Raw genomic sequence first — 24366 nt, forward strand, 5'->3', positions numbered from 1 at the left:
ATGATCACTATTGAAGAGAATATGAGGCTCAGATTTTTACTGTACATTGCACTTCGATTTTAAGACCTAATACTTGCTATTTAGGTCCACTGTGGTCTAAGCTATCAAACAAATACATTGTGCTCACAGAACTAAGTATTAAGAAACACCAAATGTTTAATGTAGTGACGTAAGCACTTTTTTGTTGTTTTTGCTTTTTTTTTTTTTTTTTTTTTTTTTAATACAAGGCAATCACAGATTGCAAGTTCCATAGGGTTGTGATAAAAATAAGCAGTGATCTCTTAAAAACTGAGTAAGTGAGCTGTTTGCTACTCTTCACACAGTTTATATCACATTTTATATCACATTTTAGGCCTGCTTTTGTTTCCGAACACTTCAGTCAAAGCCCTGACTCAAACACATGCAAGATCACACACAGCCTGGGAGGAAACTCCAGCCTTCCCAGGAGCTGGGGCACACGCTCAATGGTCACAAATACCTGCACCACACATAACTTTCAGTCACACCAGACATTTAAAGTACCTGAAGACTGACTTTGGTGAGACACTGAAACTTAAGCCTAATTTTAAGTTGGAATAATCACTCACATTTAAGTTCTTACTAAATTAGGGCCAAAACTAAATATGCTCCAGTCTGCTTGCTTGTGAAGCAAGCAACCTTTCAGTCACAATTTCTTGATAAAGTTCACCTTGGAATAAGATTGTCTCCAGTGTTCACCTATGATACAAGTAATTTATAAATTCAGAACCAGGTGACAGTCTTTCATCCCTCTGACTCCTCCAAAGACAAACTCAATGCAGCATTACAAGTAAGGGCATGATTCCTTCATAAGACTCCTAAAAGCATTAGTGCAATGCCTCTAATTGGTTTTGATCACTCTTACTTTTAAATAACCCTATATTTTTATAAGATTTGGATAAATACTATTCCTATTAAACCATACTTCTTCATTGTTAAGCACCATCGATCTACTTCCTTTGGGCACTGATACAGGAGCTTGTAATTAAATTTCAGTTTCAAGGCTTTGAAAATACGGCAGCTGCTTCAATAACTTACATTGGATCCTCATACTTGGAAAACTGCCACTTAGCCTGAACTCTTGTATTCAACTTGGTGTTAAACTCTTCCAGAGAACAGCCATATGCAAATGCTTATGCAATAAATCAGGGTAAGATTTCAAGATAAGCAGTTAATTTCACTTGGCTATTCTAAGAGTGGATTAATAATTTTTTTTTTTCCCCCCAAGTCATTTGTGCAGTGAGCCCATAAACAGATTATTTTTTTGCTAAATAATCTTCAATTTAAAACAGGAACACATCTTCTCTCAGTTGCTCTCACACTGGCACCACGCTCTCTCCTCCGAGGATTTAGTCATTGTGTGGTTTCTCTGGAATACCCTATGAATATAAAAAAAATAACCAGAAGTATGTTAGATTTTAATACCACATGAGAACTTAACTATATTATGCAGTATTTTCTATGACTAAATAGTCAACTAGCTTCATTTAGGCTGACAATGACCTAGCACACATGACTTCCTATAAGAGCCCAGTGAGGACATGCTCCTCAACTGAAGACAAAACAGAAGTCACTATGGTTCTGTGCAGTCTCAATTCATTCATCTGATAAAAATCAGTGGGACTGTATTAAGACTTCACTGGCAATCCTCCCCACCTCAATTTATTTTTCAGCAGGAAATGCACAGCACTTACTAGACATTAGTTTCAATTTTAAGGGCTCTCCTTTAAACTGTCCTCAAAAGTTACTGGATTTTCCAAGCAAAGCCTGGTATCAGATAGACCTTTTCCAGTATGAAATCCTGTAATAACATCAGTTTAAGACAACATTTAACCAGCTTTTACTTAAACAAAGCTTATGGCAAGTTTTTCCTCATACTATTTCCAACACAGAAATAGCCATAAGTATTGAACGTGTTCACAGTTCTGCAAGCTCAAGCACTAGCAAACAATAGTTATTCTTGAGGTGGATGTTTTAAATACCACTCTAGTTTACAAGACGCTAAGACTGATGGTTACAACTCAAGATGTTGCCTCATTACCAGAAATGTTTGCCTTTTTTTTTTTTTTTAATATTGAAATACTTCAAACCACTGTCAGCACCATTCCAATTTTCCCAATTCAGCAAAAGACAGACAGGAGAAGCAAGGCAACTCTACTCCATTAAGATACTTTCCAAAGGTGCTGCTTCCTACTCTACATACACCCAGCACACTTCTGTTCTTTGATTCACAACAGTCAAATGCAGCCCAACAGCTCAGTGACTACAGTACAATATATTTAAAGTGACCCTTCCTTCAGGTTCAGTTTGAAGTGGTAATACTGCACCTTCTTGCCACCCTTACAGTGGCATCAATCTGGTTTCCACAGCTTTTAGGTCATTTCTATAGAAGGACCTAGCAGACTGAGTTCTGCTTCTCTGTTTTGAAGTGGTATTCTCCAAGCTCCTACCACCATAAGCATTCTCATGAAGTTGCTGGGCTTCCCAAACTTTTTCCAGATTAAGTTATGGTAACAAAACACACGAGAAGATGCTTCCAGATAACCAAAATAGAATGCTTTGCCTTGCCAGCTTCCCTCCTTTGAAAGGAGGGTGACAAGCTGGACAGAGAAGCTGCAGGCAGAAGTCAGTCTGATTTCAACTACATTCAGGTGAAATGCCAGGTGAACAAGGCAGGAATGAAGGAATAAAGAAAAAAAGAAATCTTATGTGCTTGAATTTAGTTTCTTCTTCATTGAGACTCCCTTCTCTTCCCAGCCTAAAAAGCACAGCAACTGGAAACGCTGCATATACCATTACAATATACAGAATTATAGCACAGAGCTGACTGCAGAATTTTAAGACTGTGTGCAATAAGCAAGGACTAAATTTGCTTTTCACAACAGGTGACAAAGTTTATGAATATATTTTATTTATCAAATTCTACCTCCCCCCCTGTACTTAGTCCTAAGGAAACAGAGCAAGACCAGACAGTGTGAACCGCTGTGATTTGAAAGAATATCAGAGTAAAAACTGAAGACTGTGGCTGGGGTCCTGGGAAATCTAACTTGGGATCAAGCCAGCAGGAAATAACTTTTAGAACAACACTATTAAGAACAGAAGTAGATTTACCCCTTCATTTTTTTTTTTAATTTTTATTTATTTTTTTTTTTTTTTAGGAAACAGACTTCTGTACAAGAGGTAACTTAACTGAGAATCAATATCAGAGAAATTAAACAGTCAACATGGCTTTTCTTCCCCCCCACCTTGTCTGTAAATCAGTCCAGCTACAGTATCAAGTTCTGACTAGTCACTTTAGAGGTACGCTAGTGTCTGTCTGTTGAGTTAGAAAGGTTAGACAGAAGGGATTGAAAGCCTGTTTAAGGCAAGGCAGGCAGCTTTAGACTAACTTATTTGTGGTTCAGTCCTAGAAAGTGGCTTCTCCCTTTACTAAACAAAGACTGGTATTTTAGTAAAGTCTATAAAGGCCGTTCCTTCAGTGGCAATTAAAGGCACCCAAGGCACAACAGCCTTTGAACTGGAATACTTGAATATTTTCCAGAATAAAGAAATTATGTAGCAAAAGAAACAAATAAGATCAACAAACTATTAATTATTTAACAACCAGGCTGAAAGCTGATGTACAATCAGGTTTACTGTTAAGTACACTACAAGGGAATAATTAGTTAAGAACCTAGCAGGTAAGACCTACTTACACTGTATTATACCATTTGTGGAGTGATACTTGAACCACATATAAAATGACCAGAAAGAGCATATTTAATTCCAGAGTGGTGGAATTTAATACTTTATGAAGATACATTTCCTCCACAAAAGAAAAATGCTTTAGTGAATGTTTAATTAGAGCAAGCCCATCTGCCTCTCAGCTTTCTAGCTACCTTAGACATTATGTCAATTGCTAATAGAAAGGGAGTAGTTAAGATGCTGATCAGATCTGCTACACAGATGCAGTTCTTATTTAGGCTGCTGCTGGAAAAAAGTTTTCATATAGAAAGGTAATTCCTACTCTACTGGCAACACAGGTTATGTTTACATTTCAGCTCTTTTGAAGACACCTATTCATCTCTCAATCTGTGAGTCACACCCTTAGAGGCATAGTTTGTTCTTGGACTGTGAATGACAGAAGTTATTTGGACTGTTAAAGGAAATGCTAATTACACAATAATTACCATAGCCAGTTGGCGTCCTATGTTTCCTACAGTCACACCTCCTGAGAAAAATATACATGGAAGCCAAGAACGGATGTACAGAAAATCTGGGGATGTGTACCTAATAAACAAGAAGTAGTAAGTTAAAGACAAGGCATTATCATCTTCTTATGTACTGTTAACAAGATGCTATCAATTCTCTCCCCAGACACAGCAGAGAAACACAGGAGAAGAAATAGCAAGACCAAATTAAATCTGTTAACTTGAAAGTCTTAAAAAACAAAGTCCAGCATTTCTTTCACCTGAGAGCAAGTTAATGACAGACCAAGTCAGGAGAAGTTCAGTTGTTGAGATGTATGCTGAAACAACAGCTCAGTTTGAAAGCCACCTCCCTCCCCACTCAGTGTTCAATCTAATAATTTAGAACATGACAATTAACTGCTTTAGACATAGAAAACACTTCGTTATAAGAAACACGCCAAGAATGTTAATAAGTAGCTTCCAATACATGCGCACTGATTTTTATTACAAGAGTTGAAATACTATTTTAAAGTGTAACTTACTGATAAACACCATTATATACAAGGAACTGGGTTATCAGAGTTGCTACAAATGCTATTGTAATTCCAAGTCCGAGGCCACTTCTTGAACGATCAAATGTCCACCAAAGACCCAGTGATAAGGCTGCAAGAGTCAGGGACAGCTGGACATTGTTGGCAAAATCTAGTTTCTGGATAGAGATGTTAAGGACAATTCTTTCAAGCCTGCTAACATCCTACTCAAATGGAAAGCAAGTGTGATTTTACATTTCTAGATACACTACATTAAGAATCTAGTTCTCACACCTGCTGAGCAATTACTCCCCTTGTTGCCTTTACACTTGCTCAGTGTTACAGAAGCCAATGTGACTGGAGTGCATCTAAAGAATACACCATATAGTAATACATTTAACTTCCATGGATTTTCCTTTTTTATCTGAAGTAACCAAGCTACTCCTTCCTAATTTAAAGTTTTCTGCACAAGTCATAAGCATTCAACACACACACAAAAAAACATTCTTACTGAATAACTTAGTGCATCTCCCACCCCTGGAGGCATTCAAGGCCAGGCTGGATGTGGCTCTGGGCAGTTTGGTCTGGTGGTTGGTGACCCTGCACGTAGCAGTGAGGTTAAAACTAGATGAGCATGGCGGTCCTTTTCCACCCAGGCCATTCTATGATGCTGTGATCTCGCTAGTTACTTACATTAACTATTAAATACAGACAGCACACAGATTTAACTCGTGTTGTTTCTACCTTGTTGCACTCAGTTACACCAGACACAGAATGATGTCTGGCCTTCTCCCATCCCAGAACCCCATAACTACTTCAAAGTTAACAGTGGTGAAGTACTGTAGAGCAACCATTGCACTGTACTGCATGTTTCTGCAGTCCAAAGTTGCCCCCTGGCATTATCATTACCTTTGTAACTCCCTCAGGTGAGCTCAGGGCAATACAAACAACATGTCAAGCAACAAAACCTAGGTAAGGATACAGCACTTGCGTGATTAATGCCAACAAAAACTGCTATGCAGCGCATCACACTCGCCCACTCTCTTTTGAACTTGTGTGGTTCCCCAAGGTGGCTGTCAATGCAGGGGTACAGCAGGCCAACAACAGCTGCAAGAGAAGCAAGACAATATATTAACCATTATACACTGATTAGACATTAGCTTGTCAAATAAGTGTTTGGCTAAGCATTATTAGTAGTGACACAAGTAGTACAGTACTGTAAGCCTGGCAAAGCAAATACAATTAACAACCCTTCATATACACTTTAGGAATGAAAAAATAAGAGCCTCAGAATTTATAAAGAGATGTTCCATTTGAACCCTTAAAGCAGAGATGTATGTAGTGCAATATTAAGGTATCTCACTTCAAGCTCTTTTTCTCCCATAAGCATGAATCATTTCTCACTGAGTAAACACTTGCCCTGCTCCAATAAAACAAAATCAAATAGCTTAATTACAGAGATGAATAGAATGTATCTTTACTGTTTGTGCAGGATATCTCCTTTTATTAATGTATTGCCTGTGAATCAGGCCCTGAATTACTATTTATGTAGACTAAGATGTTGCTTGGCAGAGCTGCTTCCCTTTCTGCTGGGCTCTAACTCAGCCTATGATCCCAATCCATCCCACATGAGTTTTGGTATCTAACAGAAGCAGGGTGGAATCTCAGGAAGGAGCTACCATCAGCCACAGCCTGTGACCCACCCTTTTAGCTAGACAGGGTTTTACCCTCAAATTGCCTTTTCAGTTGAGAAATGGTGGCAGAAGATGAGAGGCTACCATGAGCTTAGTTGTATGTTTTAGAATAGCAAAACTCGTCCCTGCTAGCAGCTCCATGTGTTGACAGAAGGCTCAAATGAGGCACCCAGTCTCATGTTATGTGTTTCCTCCACTCTGCTCCCCTCAATCTTTGATTCCTAAAAGAAACAGCTTCCCTGTGCAGGAGAATATGAGACATATAGTAGGGCATAAGGCAGTAGAGCTAATACTTCAAGTTTTGTTTCTTGATGCCAATCACAGAACTTTTACCTTGAGATAGCCGCTAATAGCCAGAGCTTAATGCAAGCACGGTAAGACTACTAGAAAACTATCTTATGACAATCTTTATTACACAGCTTATCACTCATGCACGCATATCATTCATACTTTCAGCAGGGGCACAAACAGCACCACCAAAAGATAAACAAGGCACGCAAGGCTCGCTGAAGCACTTCCAGCGCCAAGATGACAGCGCTCTGACGCCCCGCGCTTCCACCCCAGCTCCCCGCATCCCGTCCCGGCTGCCCGCACACAACGCAGCCCCGCGCCCGCAGCCCCGCACGTGACTTCCTTGTTGTCGGCCCGGCCCGTGGCCTGTTGGCGGCGGCAGCCAATGGGAAGCGCCGTCCGCGCCTCACCAGTTCAGCAGCAGCCAATGGCGGCGCGAGGGGCGGTGGCGGGACGGGCGCGGGGAGACCCGCGGCGGCTGCGGGCAGCGCGATCCGCGATCCGACCGAGGGGCGTCACGGAGAGCGGGATGGGGCGGGGGGTGTCGGGAGGGGTCGCACGGCACTCACCTGCCGCAGTCCCGCAGCACGGCGGCACCCACCAGGCGGAGGAGAAGAGCGTGGCGATGACCTCGTCGGGAAACAGCGTGACGTTGCGCTGGATCTGCAGCAGGTTCAGCACCAGCGCCATGAAGGCGCCCACCACGAAGAGCACGACGCTGCGCTGCACCAGGTGCTGCCTCCACGTCGTGCCGTCCCGCACCGCACGTCCCGCGCTGGGCGATGGGCTCCGCATGGCGCCCGCCTTGGGGGCCGCTTCCCCGGGCCGCGCCGCGTGCCGCGCACGGGCCGCGCAGGAGCAGCTCCAGGCGCCGCTCTCCAGCCGGGGCATCTGCCCGGCCGCGCTCCGGAGATGGCGGGGACGGTCGGCGGCGCAGGTGACGGCCGCAGAGCCGGGCTGCACCGCCCCCTCCCCGCTACCGCCTCTCACCTCAGCCCCTAAAGAAGGCGCAGGCCGCCACCGCGCTCGCCGCCCGCTCCCGGCGTAAGGTTTATAACCGCCGGCGGCCGCCGTCACGTCACCCGCCGCCAACCTACCGGCGGCAGCGCCTGGCCCGCCGGCGCTCCGCCCCGCCCCTCACGCCGCGCCGAGGGCGGGACCGGGTGCGAGCGCCGAGCGCGGGAGTCGCGCGCCGGCCCCGGCCGCCCGCCCAGCGCTGGGGTGAGGCGGCGCGGCCAATGGCGGGCGGGCGGCTGATATGACGTGCGGGACACACCACGCGCCCGCCCCCCCTCACTCCCCTCCCGCCCGCCCGCCGGGTGACGGCCGCAGCGCCGAGCGGCCAATGGAAGGCGGGGCGGGGCGAGAACGCGGGGAGTGTTGCTGGACGGGCTGTGGATCCGCGCTGCACCACCCAAACCCGAACCGGTGTCTGAGGTCACTGTCCCAGCACTCCCTGTGAGGAGCTGTGAGGCAAGGCGCTCTCCGCTCAGCCTGCTCCGCTCTGCGCCCAAGCAAACCCAGGGACATCTGCTGCTCCTCACACCCCTCGCCCTCCATACCCTTCACCATCTTGGACATGCTGTGACAGTTTTATGTCTGTCCATTGCAGCACGCAAAACAGCACACGGCGTGCGGTGGTGACTGATTGTGATGGTGGCAGTGGTTGTGGTCCTTGCAGGCTCGCCTGCACCTCCACGCTGGGTTGTCCCTCAGGAGATGGCACCTGCCCCGTGTGGTGTCTCCTGAAGGACAAAGGATGGGCACTCCTCCGTAGAATCCTAGAATCATTAAGGTTGGATAAAACCTCTAAGATCATCAAGTCCAACCATCATCCTATTACCACCGTGCCCACTAAACTGTGGCCCTCAGTGCCACACCTACACACGTCTAAAATGGCCGTGCAAGGAGATCCTGCCAAAGCCAGGGCGGATCATGCGCTCAGGGCCGTGGGGTGCCCAGGTGGCTCTGAGCATCTGTTACGTTTCCGCACTGAGAACCTGAACAGCTGCTGCCCCAGCACTGCCAAAGCCTGGGCGAGGGTGCACCCAGCCCAGCGCAGTGTCACTGAAATGCAGCTAAGTGCAGGTCCACCCTCTGCAGGGGTCTGGCTGAGCAGAGACAGTTGTCTAGATGCTGCACGTGATACCCTGTCTAGCACTAGAAAATGTCTGCTTAGCTGCAGGGTTTCTTTTTTCAGATGTCATTTCTCCAGGACACATTGGGACTAGTGTGTTGGTACAGTAAGAATAACCGTGTTTCTTGTTTATTTAGCTGGCCTCACTGGAGCCAGCAGGGCTTCTTTTTCACACGAGGCATGTCCTGCTTGCAGTTGGAAAGAGCACAGGACCTGGTGCCTTCCTGAGCGATGACACTGAGGATTTAAGAATATCTTTGCAGTTGCTGTAGGAGCGAAGGGCGGAATGATGGTCTGCATTCAACTTGGTTGTACTTAATCAGTATGTTCAATGTAACAAATGTCAGTAAAACATATGGAAAGAAACAGGTCTTCTGTATATAGTAAAGTGAAAAATCAACCTAGGATATAGTTATTCCTTCTAATCTCTTATGAATTCCTGGTGGTGTGCAAACAGTTAGGATAACTGAGCACACCGCATAGGGCAACTTTGGACTAGATACTTGACTTTGAGATGGATGAATTGTTAGTGTCACTGCTGGATGGGGCAGAAAAGCCAAATGTCTTGTTAATAGTGACCAGCTTTGGATGAGCCCAGATCTGCCTCCTGGATTTTACTGCTGGACTGTCATATATGTGTTCTGTGTACGTGGCATTGTAAATGTTCAGTTTCTATTTTTGTTTTATTGCAATAGTATATTGAAGCAGCTTTTTTCTTTTTTTTTTTTTTTAATGAAGGGGAAGGTAAATGAAAATATCAATAAATAGAAAAAATCTTCCATTTCAAAGATGTCACTTTATTGTTCACTGCTTCTAGATTGACTATAATGTTGATTAAGCGGTGACTGAAGAGCTGTCCTCTGCATAAACACTGCTGGTTTGGCTTTGTCATAGTGAAGTGGAACCCATGGGCGCTCTGCCATGTATGCCAACAAAATGTGGATGTGCCCATGAATTGAGAGTTTCTGTTTGCATCTTGGAAGAATATGCCTTTTCCATCTTCCTGCCTCACCATGCATTCTGGTGTCAGTGTACATAGTTCTGCTTGTTTCTTACTCTTGTAAGTTACTCACATTGCAATTGTGTTTTGCATTGCACCACTCATTTCCTTTTCTTCATTTTTTTTTCCCCCTGAGCAAATGGTCATTAATTGCAGTAAATTTAAATGATTTTTTTTTTTTTAACTTTACTTTACTTTACTTTACTCTATTGTCAGCATTTTATGATTTCCTCTGCAGAAACATTTGATTTGTTCCAGGAAATCACATGCAGATACAGTGCTTCCCTTCACAGCAACCAGATACATGTTTTGAATTGACACAGGCAGTTTATCCACATTCCTGGACTGCTAAGCACAACTTTCAGCAACTCTGAGGACTAGAACTCATTCCCTGGGAAATTTTCTTTCCTGATGAATCTTCAAGATTTACCAGCAGGACTGCAGATCTGACATAAAACAACCCGTCTTTGTAAGAAATCTCTTTCTGGAGTTGACCTCAGGGAAACAAACACTAAATCATCCTTGCTTGTGCTACATCTCTACTTTATTTGAAAATATAACTTTCTGTATTTCTGTATTCATTTTTCCCCCCTGAGCCCTACCTGTATCCTCAGTGCCTGTGCAGAGTTCAGATTCCCTTGCGTTGCATCTGCTGGTTTTCTCTCCTGAAAGAGCCTGTTAAGCAATGTTAAGCATTTTTTAATGCTGTGTTTTCCTTTCCTTGTGCCTATGTCTCCCTTCTCCTTCCCATAGCATATTTTCTTATCTTTTTTTTTTTTTTTATAACAGAATATGGTGGTGCCCTTTTTTTCCCTCGGCTTCTTTCAGTTGGCAGAGACCAACTTCTGATATGGTAAAACTTGTGGCAGTTTCTCTATGGCCAATGGCAGCAATGTGAGTATTCACCAATTGAGAAATTGGCCCCAGTCATGTGTTTCCTGAAATCATCTGCTTAGAATAAAGGTTAAATGCCCCATCATATTTGTGTTGCTTTATACTCATTATGGTTTGGATTTCCTTTTAGAATCCTAAAAAGGGTTTGGCCTCAGAAAGCTTTGATTACTGCCTGAAATTTTATTCTGAACAGTTATTTCTGGAAAGAAGTGCTCATGTGTCTCTGTGAGATTAATGGCAGTTATTTTTATCTCATTCCTGAGCAAAGACAGCAGAATCTGCAAGTGCTCAGCATCACTACTCGTTACATAAATAATTTCACCTGTTCTTTCCTGCCTTCTGTATTAAACTTTGACATTCTGAAATGTGACAAAATGAGTTTCACAAAGGCTGTTTCCTGAGCCTCTTAGGCAGGAAACCTCATGTGGGATACTGGGGTATTTTGCATTCCTCTCTATTCACACTGAGTCAAAAACTGAGCTGACTGCTGAGAGAAGGCAGTGGCAGAGAACCACAGAAATGATCAGTTTCCCTGCTGCTGAACAAGACCTAATACTGCTCTCCCTCTGCTTCACTAGAGACTTTGGAATTTTATTCACCTTTCAGGCTTTCTCCTATTGATAGAGAGAAAAGGGGCTTTCCTGGTCATAACCTAAACCTTAATCTCCTGTGTCTCCATAAGAGGATTTAATGACGTGCTTTGTTTGATTCCTGATGCCAACTTTATGCACAATAGTTCAAAAAATCTCTTGTCATGAGTCACAGTATATCAGACTGAATTCTTTGCTTTTGTTTTCAGTGCAGTGGTGTGAATTCTCTGGAGCCTTCACTGAAGCCTGTATGTTGCATGATGCTTCCTCGGAGATCACAGTATACCATAGAAAAGTGGATGCAGAATTCTGTAGTGTGATTTTGTGAAGTTTTGTAAGTCCTTAAGTTGTGCAGGATCTCATTAAAAGCTAAAAGGAGAAGTACAGAGAGTGATTACATGGTACAATAAGCAGTATGCAAAAAGGACAGGCTCCCAACAAAACAAGCCCTAGCCAGAACACTTCAGGCATGTAAAACAAAGGGGTTAAAACAGAGTGTTGGTGGTTAGTATGTAATAATTTGAGTCATCCACAGTGAGTTGAATGTAAAAATGTTGCTGCTAGTCTATAATCTAGGGTGACAAACGGAAGTTGGAGTCTTAGCATGGAAATTAAACCCTAACAAAGCTATTTCTTTCTGCAGTTAATAATATCGTGCAGGGCATATGACAAATGAAGTTTTTTTCTGTTGTTTAGTTGCAGACAATTCTCTAGCTGTTTTCCTACCAAAGCAAAACAGAAAGAACAATTATATGGAGGCTGCAGTCTTCAAGTGTCTATAAATTCATGTAGCAGCTATCATATAATTAGCTAATCAGCATCCCACATACAGCTGTGGGGAGTGACTCACTCTCAATGAACCTCTGTCCTGACACAAAGACAGTGTCTTTGTCTCAGCTGCAACTTCATTCATTGCCATCATTCTGTGTAGTTCTGTAGCAGCTAGTTCAGTCAGTCCAGACTTCATATTCAAGACAGTGATTTGATCTAAACTTCATTAGGAAAAAGTACTTTTTGTTGTTGTGTTGGCAACAAATTGCTTCTTTGATGACATTAGCAGGTTTGTGAGGTTGGCCAGCTTTTTATAATAGTAGTCCAAGTCATGGTAGTCTAAAATATAGGTGACATAAATAACATATGTACTGCTAAAAAACTCAGCAAAGCAGAAGACACATCATCTTTTCTATAGATTATTGTTGATGGAAACATTACTTGCCTGCAGAAGAAACTGCAAAAGTACATTTCTATAGCTGATGCTCATAAATTATCATGAAGGGGCTTCTCTGTACGTGGAAGGGCTGTCGTGGTCACTAGCTCAAATATTTTTCATTTCTTTAGTGGTTTGGATCTCATACATTCCCTCATTGAATGAAATGATAATTTCCACAAAGTTTGTAATGTGAAATAAGTTCCCCTGACAGCCTTCTTCTTGTGGTACATATTTCCAGCACTTTTTATCCTTTCTTATTAGAAATCTTCCCACTTTTGTCAAGTGCCTGGGGAAGATGCTTCTTGAATGCATATGATAGCTAGTAGGGTTACCATGAATCCACCACAAAGGAGCTACTCCCCCACTACATGCTTAAATCCTTAAATTTCCTCATGGTACAGCAGGGGAGACGTGTAGTGACACTCTCTCCTGTAGTTATACAGTTGTAATGAGTAGTTACAGAGGAGAAGAAGGATCCTTGCAGCATCTTCATTTTCCAAACTCATCTCAGTGTGTCAAACAGAATGACTGTTCCTCTCTGGGAGAACTAGCTGTAGCCTTGGTGTCTGATGAGCTAGGTAAGATCTAAATCCGATGAGCTCTTTTCTGCTCTGCCTCTTCCTTGCCTGGCCATATTGTAGCAATAACTATAAATAGCAGAGCTGTAGCTACCAGGAATAGACTCAGTATCACACACCATGGTTACATCTCTCCATCTTTATTTTCCTTAAGCTCTGGAACACAGTGGTTGGGAGTTCTAGAGCCATTGCTACCATGTGGAAAACACTTTTGTCTAGAGCTCTCTATGTAGTATGGCTCTGCCCAATTCATATTGCTTAAAAAAAAAATGCTTAGGGGCATAGGTAGTTCACTTGTAGGACTCCTTATATCTACCTGAAAGTGGTCAGAGGACCATTTTGAAAGCGTGACTATGTAGAGCCGATTTCACCATGAAGCACAAGCTATTGTTTGATTTGTTCTCCCATCATGTTATAGACTCATATTCAGAGAACAGTCTCAGCTGTGAACAGAGCATTGGGAAAAGCTTTGCAATATACACTACAGTAAGTGTGATGAAGCACTGGCACAGGCTGCCCAGAGAGGTGGTGGATGCCCTGTCCCTGGAGACACCCAAGGTCAGACTGGATGGGGCTCTGAGCACCTGATGGAGCTGTGGGTGTCCCTGTTCACTGCAGGGGAGTTGGACCAGATGGCCTTTAGTGGTTCCATCCAACACAAATGATTCTGTGATACAGCCAGGAAAACCAGTGCACAGCAAAGATATCAGAAAGAGAACTTGTGTACACATGATTGCATGATGTGATATGGAAATGTGGTGTCTACACTGCATCTTGATTAGCTGTCCAGACATTGCCACTTTCAGGCAAAATCTCAAGATTCCCATTTCATGATGACATCAGCAGTACTCCTCATTGCAGTTCACTGTACTGAGGTGGTAGGAATTTTTGGATTGCCAAACTGAACTTGAAAGAAGCACCGCATGTGGGAGGCCTAAAACTTTCCCTGGGGCAATAGCTTAGAAATTGCTGAAGCCAGGATGTGCTGAAAAATGTGTTTCTTTAGAGCCAAACCCTTCAGCTTTTACTCATGAAGAAACACTTTAATTGTAATAATGAGATCAGGCCACTTGCATGTAAAATCAAAGGCATAATTATGAGCTAAGTTGTTGGTTATATGCTAATATAGGTCTTGCTATTTTTCTATGGGTGATTCTTATACAACTGCTTCAAACACGCCATAGTACATTTTACTTTTTTTTATAGGTATTGCTAACAGAGTCATCTTAAATCATATACTAGGTTAAGATTCTGCAAATTGCAGCTTGTTAATGGTCTGAGCTGCACGCTGGCAGCTTCACTTACTGTATTCTTCGGGCTTGCTGGATTTGAAAATCCAGGAGAGCAGACTGTGGTGTAGGAACATGCACTGCACCCACTCAGCCTGCTCAGAGCAACCCACTTCATAGAGGTGCCTCTGCTCAAGCCCAGGTTCAGTTGCCTTCGCAGGCAGCGGAAGGAAATAGTTCTTTGATGGATCTCTATCTGAGCAGGCCTGGGAGGTGCCTGCTTCTCTCCTCTGACTGCAGCAAAAGCTTTTGCTTTCTGTACCCAGAAGTAAATTCTAAAGTAGTCTAGATTGAAGCTTTGAGGTCAGAGGGCAGCTGTATGTTTATACCTTGCTATAATGCAGTACAGTCAGAAGGTCCAGCAACCACCCAGATTTCAGTCTGGTCAGGTTGGTTTGTGAGTTGCCTCACAGTGTCAGGGCTTGGTGGCATTAGTAAAGATGAGATTGATACCTTCATTGCAGAGGTTCAGAAATTGTGGTTACAAAAAGACCTCCTGACAAACAGGCATTAACTGCAATATCTGCAATGTTACTTGTTTCTTACATCCCACATATGGTGAGAGAGAAACAAACAAAGAATTAAGAATGATACCTCAATCTGGGGAAACAGGAGACATAAGCACAAAATTTCTGAAGATAAAATGGTTTTATATTCCATCTTAGATGCTAAAATGGTTTTGCATCTGTCTTAGAAGCTATCAGTCTTCTCATCAGCCAATCTTGGCATCTGTTGAACTGCATACGTATTTACTCTTCCCAGATTCACTAAAGGAATCTCAGTTAGAAAAATGAAGCAGGCATCTATCTCCTGCTTTTGAAGTATTAGCACAAAGATTTGTTGTTACAAAGAGAACTTGCCCCTCTTTTTTACGATTAGAAATTCTGCTGGCTTTGCTGTTTTGTGGTTAGCTGGTTGCTTGTGTTTGTGTGTGGAAATCTTTGTTCTCGTGGTGTTGTTTCTCTGGAATGCTATGAGCAGTTGTTTTTGTTTGCTCATACTTGGGTGGAGCTAACTATCTAATTGGGTAAATATTTGCAATGTTATGCTTGCATGCACAGAAGACAAAGAGGGCCTGATTCCTACTGACACAAGTGGCCTTTTACACTGGCCTGGCAATGTAAAGGCTTACATAAAATTGATAACTATGAGCCCACTTCTTGTGGTCACACCATGTAAAGTGGATTTAGTATAAATAATTGTCCTGCTCATATTTATTTCCCATTTCAGATGGACTGGTATTTTTTGGATGGGAGGCCTTCTGGTTACAGCCACAAAGGAGGAAACTGTCCCGTGCATTGACTTTGTGTTCAGAAGTGCACAACTTCTCCTAGCCTTAGTAGGACTTGGAGCTTGGCACTGCTGAAAAGCAAGGCATATATTTACCAGCCTGTCTTCCCGCATGTGAGTTTTCCACAAATGTTTCCCAGGTGAACATTAAGGCCAGATAAATGAGTCCGAATACCTGAAGCTGCTTTGAAAATTAGAATTTGCTGGTGCTCATGAAAGGCATATTTATATCAGTGATAAATATGGTGTTTCAACCGTACCAGGTGTCTGCTACGTGTTATTATAAGCAAATCTACAAAGTTCACTGTAAAGATCTAAGATCTACACACTTATGAAGAGATCACAGTGAACACTTAGGACTGATCTACTGTTAACAGATAATTGAGTCTTTCTTTGTACAGGCGTTAATAAAACTGCTTGTGACATAAGGAATAGTGAAACTGAGCTCCACAGCTGAGGTGCTGTATAAACCTGACCCTCGCTCAGCTTCTGCATAGCTGCAGCTATAAAAGCCTGGAGCTTACTACAAACTGATTTATCCTGCCTAGTCTTGAAAGAATTGCATAGTCTCCAGGTGCCATTGCTTCATACATGCCTTATGGGGACAATACAAAATGTACTTAGTGCCTTTCTTTAGATCTAATAAAAAACTTTAATATATTAGAGTTTCATTTTATTAAAAATTCTTTTTCTTGTTTGAAATTCTTGCTCACTTATTTGCTTCAAGGTTCAGCTATTTATTCTTGTCTTTAAGAAATAAATAGGAATAATTTAGAGTTTGAACTCCACAGAGCCAAACTGTGATGCTTTTACACTGGATGATATCTTACTGGGTTCATTGTAATTATTCTGCAGAGTCCCTCAGGCTAAGTAAACTTCCCAGGCTGCTTTAAGACTTTTATCATCACACTGTAGCCATTCTTCCTTGTCCTTTACTGTAGGTCCTCAATTTTTGTCTGTCTTATAAAAGATGTGTTGTGTTCAAGCATTTATTGATGGAAAGTCTTCCTTACTGGTATTCCTGCAGACTTATTCCTGTTGCCTGCCATTCCCCTGTTCCCAGTCTCTGTGTATGCATTCTGTAAAGCATCATGGGGTCTTAGGGACATGATTTAGTGGGCATGGTTGTAATGGATTGATGGTTGGATTTCATGATCTTAGTGGCCTTTTCCAACCTTGATGATTTTATGATTCTGTGATTCTGTGACTTGAGACAGATAAAACAGGTTGTTTTGTTGCTTGCAGGTGTATCCTTTCTCTGATCTAGTTCACTTCTCCATAATCCAATGCTGCGTTGGTTGGGATAGGAGCTGCAGAGGACCCTGAAGTTCATTGTGCTGGAGAAGACTCCTCATAGAGCTGGAGCTGTTTTGTCTTCTGTGTTTGGTAAGAATGTCTCACTGTGTTAACCACCAAGCCATGTCACAAATGTGGTGCTGAATAGTTTTCTATGAGCTCACATCTTTCCACTGACAGTAAAGCACTAACTTTTCTAGCTTTTGGGATCTTTGTAAGCTCCTTTGTAGATACTTGTAAACACATGTTGAGTCTTTCCCTCAGTCAGGTATAAGTGGAATTTATAAAAAGGCACATATAATTCTGTCTTATGATTGCTGCATTAATCCTGAACACATCTAGAACTTTATCACTGAGTTACCTTCATGCAGATGTAAAACCAGGTTAAGATTAATCAGAATATTTAAAGTTGTGAGTAGGGAAGCAAATACCAGACAAGGCAGCAATATTTTTTCATTAAAAAAGGAGGCTAAAAATGATACCAGTTCTCTTCCCCCACGTGATACTTGTTGAAGTACAAATATATATAAACCTTCTTCCTCGTGACTTTGAGATTGGTGTTACTAATCCTGTTTCTCTGAAGTGTTTTTCCTGCTTCTTGTAAGCAAACAGACTGTAGCTATAGGACAGCAGCACCTAATCCTCACCTTCTGTCAGCCACCCACGGAAACGTGTTCCTTCTTCAGGTCTTACCTTTTCCCTGGGTGCTGCAATTAATCACGTTGGTGAGGTGCGTGTGAGTGGCCAATGACATTTCCCTCTGTCCTTCAAACTCTTATCCCATCATCACTGTGTTTTCTGAATATTTCTATCTGTTTTTGCCAACAGATTTGGGCATATCTTTCTAGCTCTATTTATGTTTGTTTCATTGGCACTGCTGTGATTTCTCATCTGACCTGGGTGAGCAGAATTTGCCATGTTGTTTGGTTTTGGGGTATTACCAAAGACTCATTTAGTGGCAAAGGTGCTTTCAAGATATTGTGAAAAGAGTGTGTCCCTTTCTGCTTCAGCTCACCTATCTGCACCTGCCAAAGCTGAGTCTTGCCTATTTACGTGATAAACTTTGTCACGAGTATCTGATATTTGAACTGGCAGCAATCAGAAATGTCTGACTGCTCCATGACTTTCTCCATGAGCAAAAGTTAAATTTATACCTGAATTTTCTAGCACACGTTTAAAGTCCACAGCCTAATTTGCTGAGAGAGGTCATTAACTTTGTGTTGTATTAGGAAATACTCTTTACCAATCCATTTCAATGCAAAAGAAAACAAAACGGATTTGTTCCAAAAGATTCATTCATGAAAAAATTGAGTTGAATGAAAAAGGAAATGTACAGTATTTTTTTAAAAAATGTATCTGGTATGAGTGCTTCAGACTAGACTGTGCATTTTACAGATAGCTACTAATTACACTGATCATTGAGATGTGTGATAAACACTGTAAGAGTTATTGGCATATCTGTAATGTTTCCTTCTGCATAATATATCTGCACTCTCCATAGAAATAATGCCTACTGCTGTTTCATGTTCAAGATGAAATATGTCCATCAATATATTTCCCAGGGGAAAAGAGAGAACAAGGGCAGGGAGAAGGTTGCTCTGCAAATACACTCCTTATGAGGAGCAAAGTTGCAGGGGAGCTTGTCTGTAGCTCTTCCCAAGCAGTGGAGCGTGTCATTGCTTTTGCAATAAACCTTTCTTCAGGAACAGATAGAAAACAACTGAAAAACAATTAAAAACTTAATTTGATGTAATACTGTCCATAAAACAACTTTACTCAAGACTTTTTGAAAGACTGCTGTTCAGTGTGAAAAAAAGACTGCCAGAAGTCCAAGGAGAACAGAGAATATTTATGACTGGAGAAATACAATTCCACTTTTACCCTGGAGGAATGGCTTGGTGAGATATAATGCTTAACCCAAGCGTGAGGAAAATAATTTGGACCTACACTCTAGGTAATGATGTTCAACAAAACTGTTACAAAGACTTCTTTACTGCCCAAATGATACCCAACAGAATGAATGGCCTGGGAGCCTGTGGTGACCTAACCCACAGCTGCAGAGTTGGTCAATTCTATCTTTGGAAAAGCTTGGATCGGTACCGAGATATGAAATGTTTAGCTCACATTTTTTACACAGATTTGTTTCCTTTAGCAAAAATCCTGTTTGACTTATCTCGTGTTTTTCTTTACAACACCTAGCAACGTCAGGAACAACACTTTGTGCTACACTGGATCTGTTTAGAACAGATCCACTGACTCAACTGGTCAGAGGAACAAAAGGCAAAATGTTGTTCTTTATTCCAATCTAATGCATGTAAAAATCACCTTTCTGGGCCCACAGTCCCATATAGGTGTCAACACATGACTACAGAACAAAAGAAAATACAGCAAACCTTAATATGTATGCTTGGATTAGCTATCTAACAGTGCTGCTAGTGACCTAATCTGCTTCTAACTGCATTTAATTTTTTTTTTTTCCCCCAAGCTGCCTTAGCCATAGCTGTTTCAGACTGATTTCCTGATAGCTTTCCTCCTTTAGTAATGCCACCTGATACTTAGACTGTCAGGAAGACTGAAATGGGGAAGATGCAAAACTGGCTGAAATTCACTTTCCTCGCAATGTGTCAAGTTATGCTGGATATACTGTTCTTCTGTAACCCCGTCACATAGCATCTCTTTGCTTTTTAAACCAGCAAACAATAACTCGTGCCTTAAACAAGCTACTTCATTATCTTTTTGTTCTTTTTCTTAATGAACTTTGGTTATCGCTGGTACTCATTAAAACATTTTCCTTGTAGCTCAAAAACTGAATGGACACTTTGTAGTCAGTTGTCTATAATTCCACTATGGAAATCAATTCTCTGTTACCTATGCATGGGTTGCCTGGGTTATGTATTAACCAGGCTGGGATGTGGTGACCTCTGTTTGCATACTATGTGAAAACTTGACTTCAGACCAGGAGGCTGCATTGACTGAAGTAGAGGGGTGCAGGAACATCTGTCACATCCATGGCTCCGGACAGCAGGCTGCCTTCATGACAGAGCTTTGAGCTTCCATGTATTTCTGGCTGTTGGCTCTAGCAAAATGCCCTACTTTTTCACCATCGGCAGCAAACATGGGTTGCCTGAGCATTACTTGTATTTACTTTAAGTTGGTAGAGGATGGGTAGTTTAGGTCTTAATGCAGACTGTCAGTTCAAGTTCAAATGTTTAGATGTTTAAATCATCAACTTTTAATGATTTTTACTCGTGTATTGTCTCCGTATCTTGTACTGGAAATAGTGCAGTCAGCAGGAACATGTGATCAACCCTCTGTACTCAGCACTGGTGAGGCTGCACATTGAGTGTTGTGTTCAGTTTTGGGCCCCTCACTACAAGAAGGCATTGAGGCCCTGGAGTGTGTCCAGAGAAGTGTATTGGAGCTGAGAGGGGACAGGAGCATAAGTCTGAGGGGGAGATGCTGGGGGAACTGGGATGATTCAGTCTGGAGAAGAGGAGGTTCAGGGGAGACCTTATTGCCTTCTATAGCTCCCTGAAAGGAGGTTGTGGTGAGGTGAGGGTTGGCCTCCACTCCCAGGTAACTGATAGAATGAGAGGGAGTGGCCATAAATTGTGCCAGGAGAGGTTCAGGTTGGATATTAGAAAATATTTCTTTTCAGAAAGAGTGGTGATGCAGTGGCACAGGCTGCCCAGGGAGGTGATGGAGTCACTGTCCCTCGAGGTGTTCCAGGACCATGGAGATGTGGCACTGAGGGATATGATCAGTGGACATGGTTAGGATGGGCTGATGGCTGGACTAGATGATCTTAGAGGTCTTTTCCAACCTATGATTCTCTGATCTCCTCCATTTTCAGGAATATTTGTGCTAGCAGCTTTTTGAATTTCAGACTCCTCCAAATTCCTGTGCCTCTTTGGGAAGGCAGTGCTGTCTGCACCACTTGGGAGTGCTTGCTGCCTTGCAGAACCAAGTCCCAGGGGTTCAATCCTGTACACTTTGTGTCTTTGGCCATTGACCTCGATGTGACAATTTGAATCCCGAGGTCACAGAATTGTTTCTCCCATTGAATTACTGCTCCTGGCTTTTAGGATATTTCCCCATGCTCTTGCACATCCAAAAACTGTTTATTTCCCCATGTGTGCTTCTGGCAACCCATATTCCTAGATGACTTATTTTAGCAGGAGTCAGATGCTTACAACAGTGAGAGGTTTGTACTGGTTCTTGCTGGTTTAGAGAGCTGACACTAGTGTAATGAGAGTGCTGGCAGCAGCAACAGCTCAAGCCCTGCCTGAGCTGGCTTCTGTCCTTCAGGAACCACCCCCCAGCAGTGTGTCCCCAAGGGGATGGAGTCCCACAGATGTGTGTCTGTGGGCAGAACTGACCCCAAGGCTGGCCAGCAAGCACAGCCAGTGATGGGAGAGGGGAGCTGCTATGTTTAACTTAATGGTGGAGGAACAAGAATACACCTTTCACAGCTTAGTCTGGTACTGAATCACATTAAGGCATGCTTTCCTCTGTAGTTTTATCTTACTCAGCTAAAAGTTGTAAGGGTGTGACAAATCAGCAGAGGTCAGGTGAGACTGCATGGAAAGGGAGGAGTTGCTCTCGTTTAGGTGTTTTCCCCCTCTCCCCTCCCCCCCAAACCAAATAGACAGCACTTTTAATAGCTAGACTCACCTGTGCTTTTTTAATAATAGGTTGTTAGAGTGCTCAGCTTGTTCAGTAATTACAGCCAGCACCAAAGTCATAACGTGGAGCGTGGGGTGAGGTCTTAATGAATATCGTTGCTTGCCTCCAAGTACAGCTCTGTGCAGCTTCTGAGCGCATGGCTTCCTCTGGGACGTGCTGTTATCAGGTAGTACAGGGTGAGTATGTGGCAGCTGGGGACAGTAAGTGTTCAGGTGGCTCTATTGGATCATGGCAGTTGTGCAGGTTCAGGAAATCAGAACTCAATCTTTATTAGTCACTTTTAACATCTGAGAGTTCAGTGTGTTTCTATATTGAAGCTGATATACCCAGCAACGTGCTGAGGCAGTGATTTTTATCACTCACAGGGAAAAAAAGCCAAGTACTGACTTAGCAACATCCAAACCTGCAGAACCTAAGCAATTTTTTTTTTTTTTTTAGGATCCGAGGACAGTCTTGTTCTCACTTGGCACCAAATAGACACAGATGATGAGACTGTAACATATAACACACAGAAGAATTTCTTCTAGCTTCTTCAACAGATTCTGACTTTTGCAACCTACAACAGTACGTTGTTTTCAAAGGTGGAGAAAGGGATAGAGCAAATTACTGGAAGGAAACCTATTGCATATGAAGCCATTTCTGCTCATAACGTTGCTAAACCTCGGATTGCCTGAAGTTTGGAAAGTGGAAGGGCAAACTGAAACCTCTGTTTGGTCTGGGCTGGCTGTGTTCTGCAGTCTGCATAGCGCCCACGTTCTCTGGACACCATGAGTAGTTGCTTAAGATTAAAATCATAGACAGTGGCTGTTCCCAGGCTGTCCCACAGTCAGTAACCAATAATAAAAAATATTTAGTGAAAGAAAAAGTTCAGGTAAATGTTATTTGAGAATGTGAACAACAGGAAGGAGAAAAAGGTGGAAATTCAGAGGGAAAAATGACAAGCAATAGAAAATATGTATTTTTCAAGATCTACAGTGGAGTGAGAATGTTCCCTGGGGTGGAATACTATTTGGTTTTAAAAGTAGACTGAGTAGGAGGCTGGAAAATGCTATGCTAGAAAGGATCCCACGTTTTCATCTGTTGACCCACTAACCTTTTCTTTACAACATCTGCTATCAGAAGTGCTTTGCAAAGTTTTTGTTTGTTTTTCTTTTTTGTTTCATCAGAAATTGTTCTACACAGATCTGACTTGTCTGTTTTCCCAGCAGAGATATGCCAGGACATCCAGAGTCATAGGGATTACCCAATATTTGCCTGTGTTGGCAGTAAATGCTGGCAGTAGGGAACTCCCTTTTTGGCCGTGTAGGTTGCTCTCGTCATATCTTCCAGTTTGAGAATTGCAGTAGAGGTAGAGAACAGCTACAGAGATCCAGAAAAAAGAACCCTGAGGCATTAAGTTTAAGTTCCACTCTTACACCAGTGTTAATCTGAAGTGGATCTCATTACATGGCTCTAATTTTAAAGAATTATACCTGAAATGGAAACATTAGAGATACTATGGATAGGCAGTGTGCTCTCTGCTCTGCTAAATGGATTTACTGTGCTAATTCTGATGGAATTTCACTTCAGCAGATAATCAGAATTACTGATAGAAGAGTTCAGAGTAAGTAGGAGAAAGTACAGCAGTTAATTACAGTGATGTTAAAAATAGATTATGTGGGAATGAGAACACTTTCCAGTAGATGAAAGTGTGAAAGTCAGAACATGGTGCACAGCTTTTCACCTCCAAGTATAAAAGTCACCAAGAAATGTCCCATTGCCTCACCAAGGATGGGTGTTACCTACACGGAAGTGGCTGCTTTGCCATCAGAGTGGCTGCCTCCCAGCTGGTGATTCCTTCCAGAAAAAGACTCAGGAAACAATCCAGGAAAGCTTTCCCTCTATTTGGTGTATGCACTATGTAATTGGAAGGTTGTGATCACAAAAGCATAGAATCATAAAATGGTTTGTGTTGGAAGGGATTTCAACGATCATCCAGTTCCAACACCTGCCATGGGCAGAGTTGCCACCCACTGAACCAGAAACTAGATAAGGCTGCTCATGGCCCCATCCATCCTGGCCTTGAGCACCTCCAGGGATGGGGCATCCACAGCTTCTCTGGGCAGCTCTCGTACCAGCACCTCACTCTATAGGTGCTGAATGTAGTCATATACCTACACAAAATAAGGAAGATTAACTCCTTGAAAGGGCTAATTCAGAACTGGCCTCCTGGTAATCTTTTAGCTGGAGTAGCTACATAGATTGGAAGAGTTGAGAAAGGCATCGTGCTTTGTACTTCTGACTGTTATTGCAAAGCAGCCAGAAATAAAGAGTGGAACGAGAAGCGTTTAACTGCAATGTCTGAAGGCTTCAATTATCAGTGAAGCTAACCTGATAGCTCTGGTGCTCCCGTGGTTCATGATGAGAGAATGAGGAACTGCCAGAGCCCTGGAACACTGTGTCCGTGCCAATCTCAGAGCTGCCTTCAGCTCCGTGCTTGGTAACCTGTTAGTGATTGCAAAGCTGTTCTCCTTCTCTTACTTAACACTTCAAAGGAGAAAGAATTCAGCATTTTCCCATTCTGTGCTGTGGCTGTGGCACAGACATATGTCTTGTACCTTGCAGCTAATGTGCACTGTCACAGGGTGCAAGAAAGATAAATACCCACTGATAACCATAGCATCTTCTTTTTTAAACCTCCTGAGTGCTCTGCTG

At 42.6% G+C, this 24366-nt stretch overlaps 1 protein-coding gene across 1 annotated transcript; it reads right to left on the minus strand.

The window, feature by feature from the left end:
- Positions 1–1367: 1367 nt before the first annotated feature.
- INSIG1 (insulin induced gene 1) lies at positions 1368–7593 on the minus strand (the record flags this gene model as incomplete). Its single annotated transcript, XM_079538374.1, has 5 exons — positions 1368–1397; positions 4188–4287; positions 4730–4896; positions 5700–5824; positions 7272–7593. The coding sequence occupies 5 exons, from the start codon at positions 7591–7593 to the stop codon at positions 1368–1370; spliced, it is 744 nt and encodes a 247-aa protein (XP_079394500.1).
- Positions 7594–24366: the final 16773 nt, after the last annotated feature.

The sequence above is a fragment of the Tetrao urogallus genome, assembly GCF_951394365.1.
Source record: "Tetrao urogallus genome assembly, chromosome: 7".
Classification (NCBI taxonomy): domain Eukaryota; kingdom Metazoa; phylum Chordata; class Aves; order Galliformes; family Phasianidae; genus Tetrao; species Tetrao urogallus.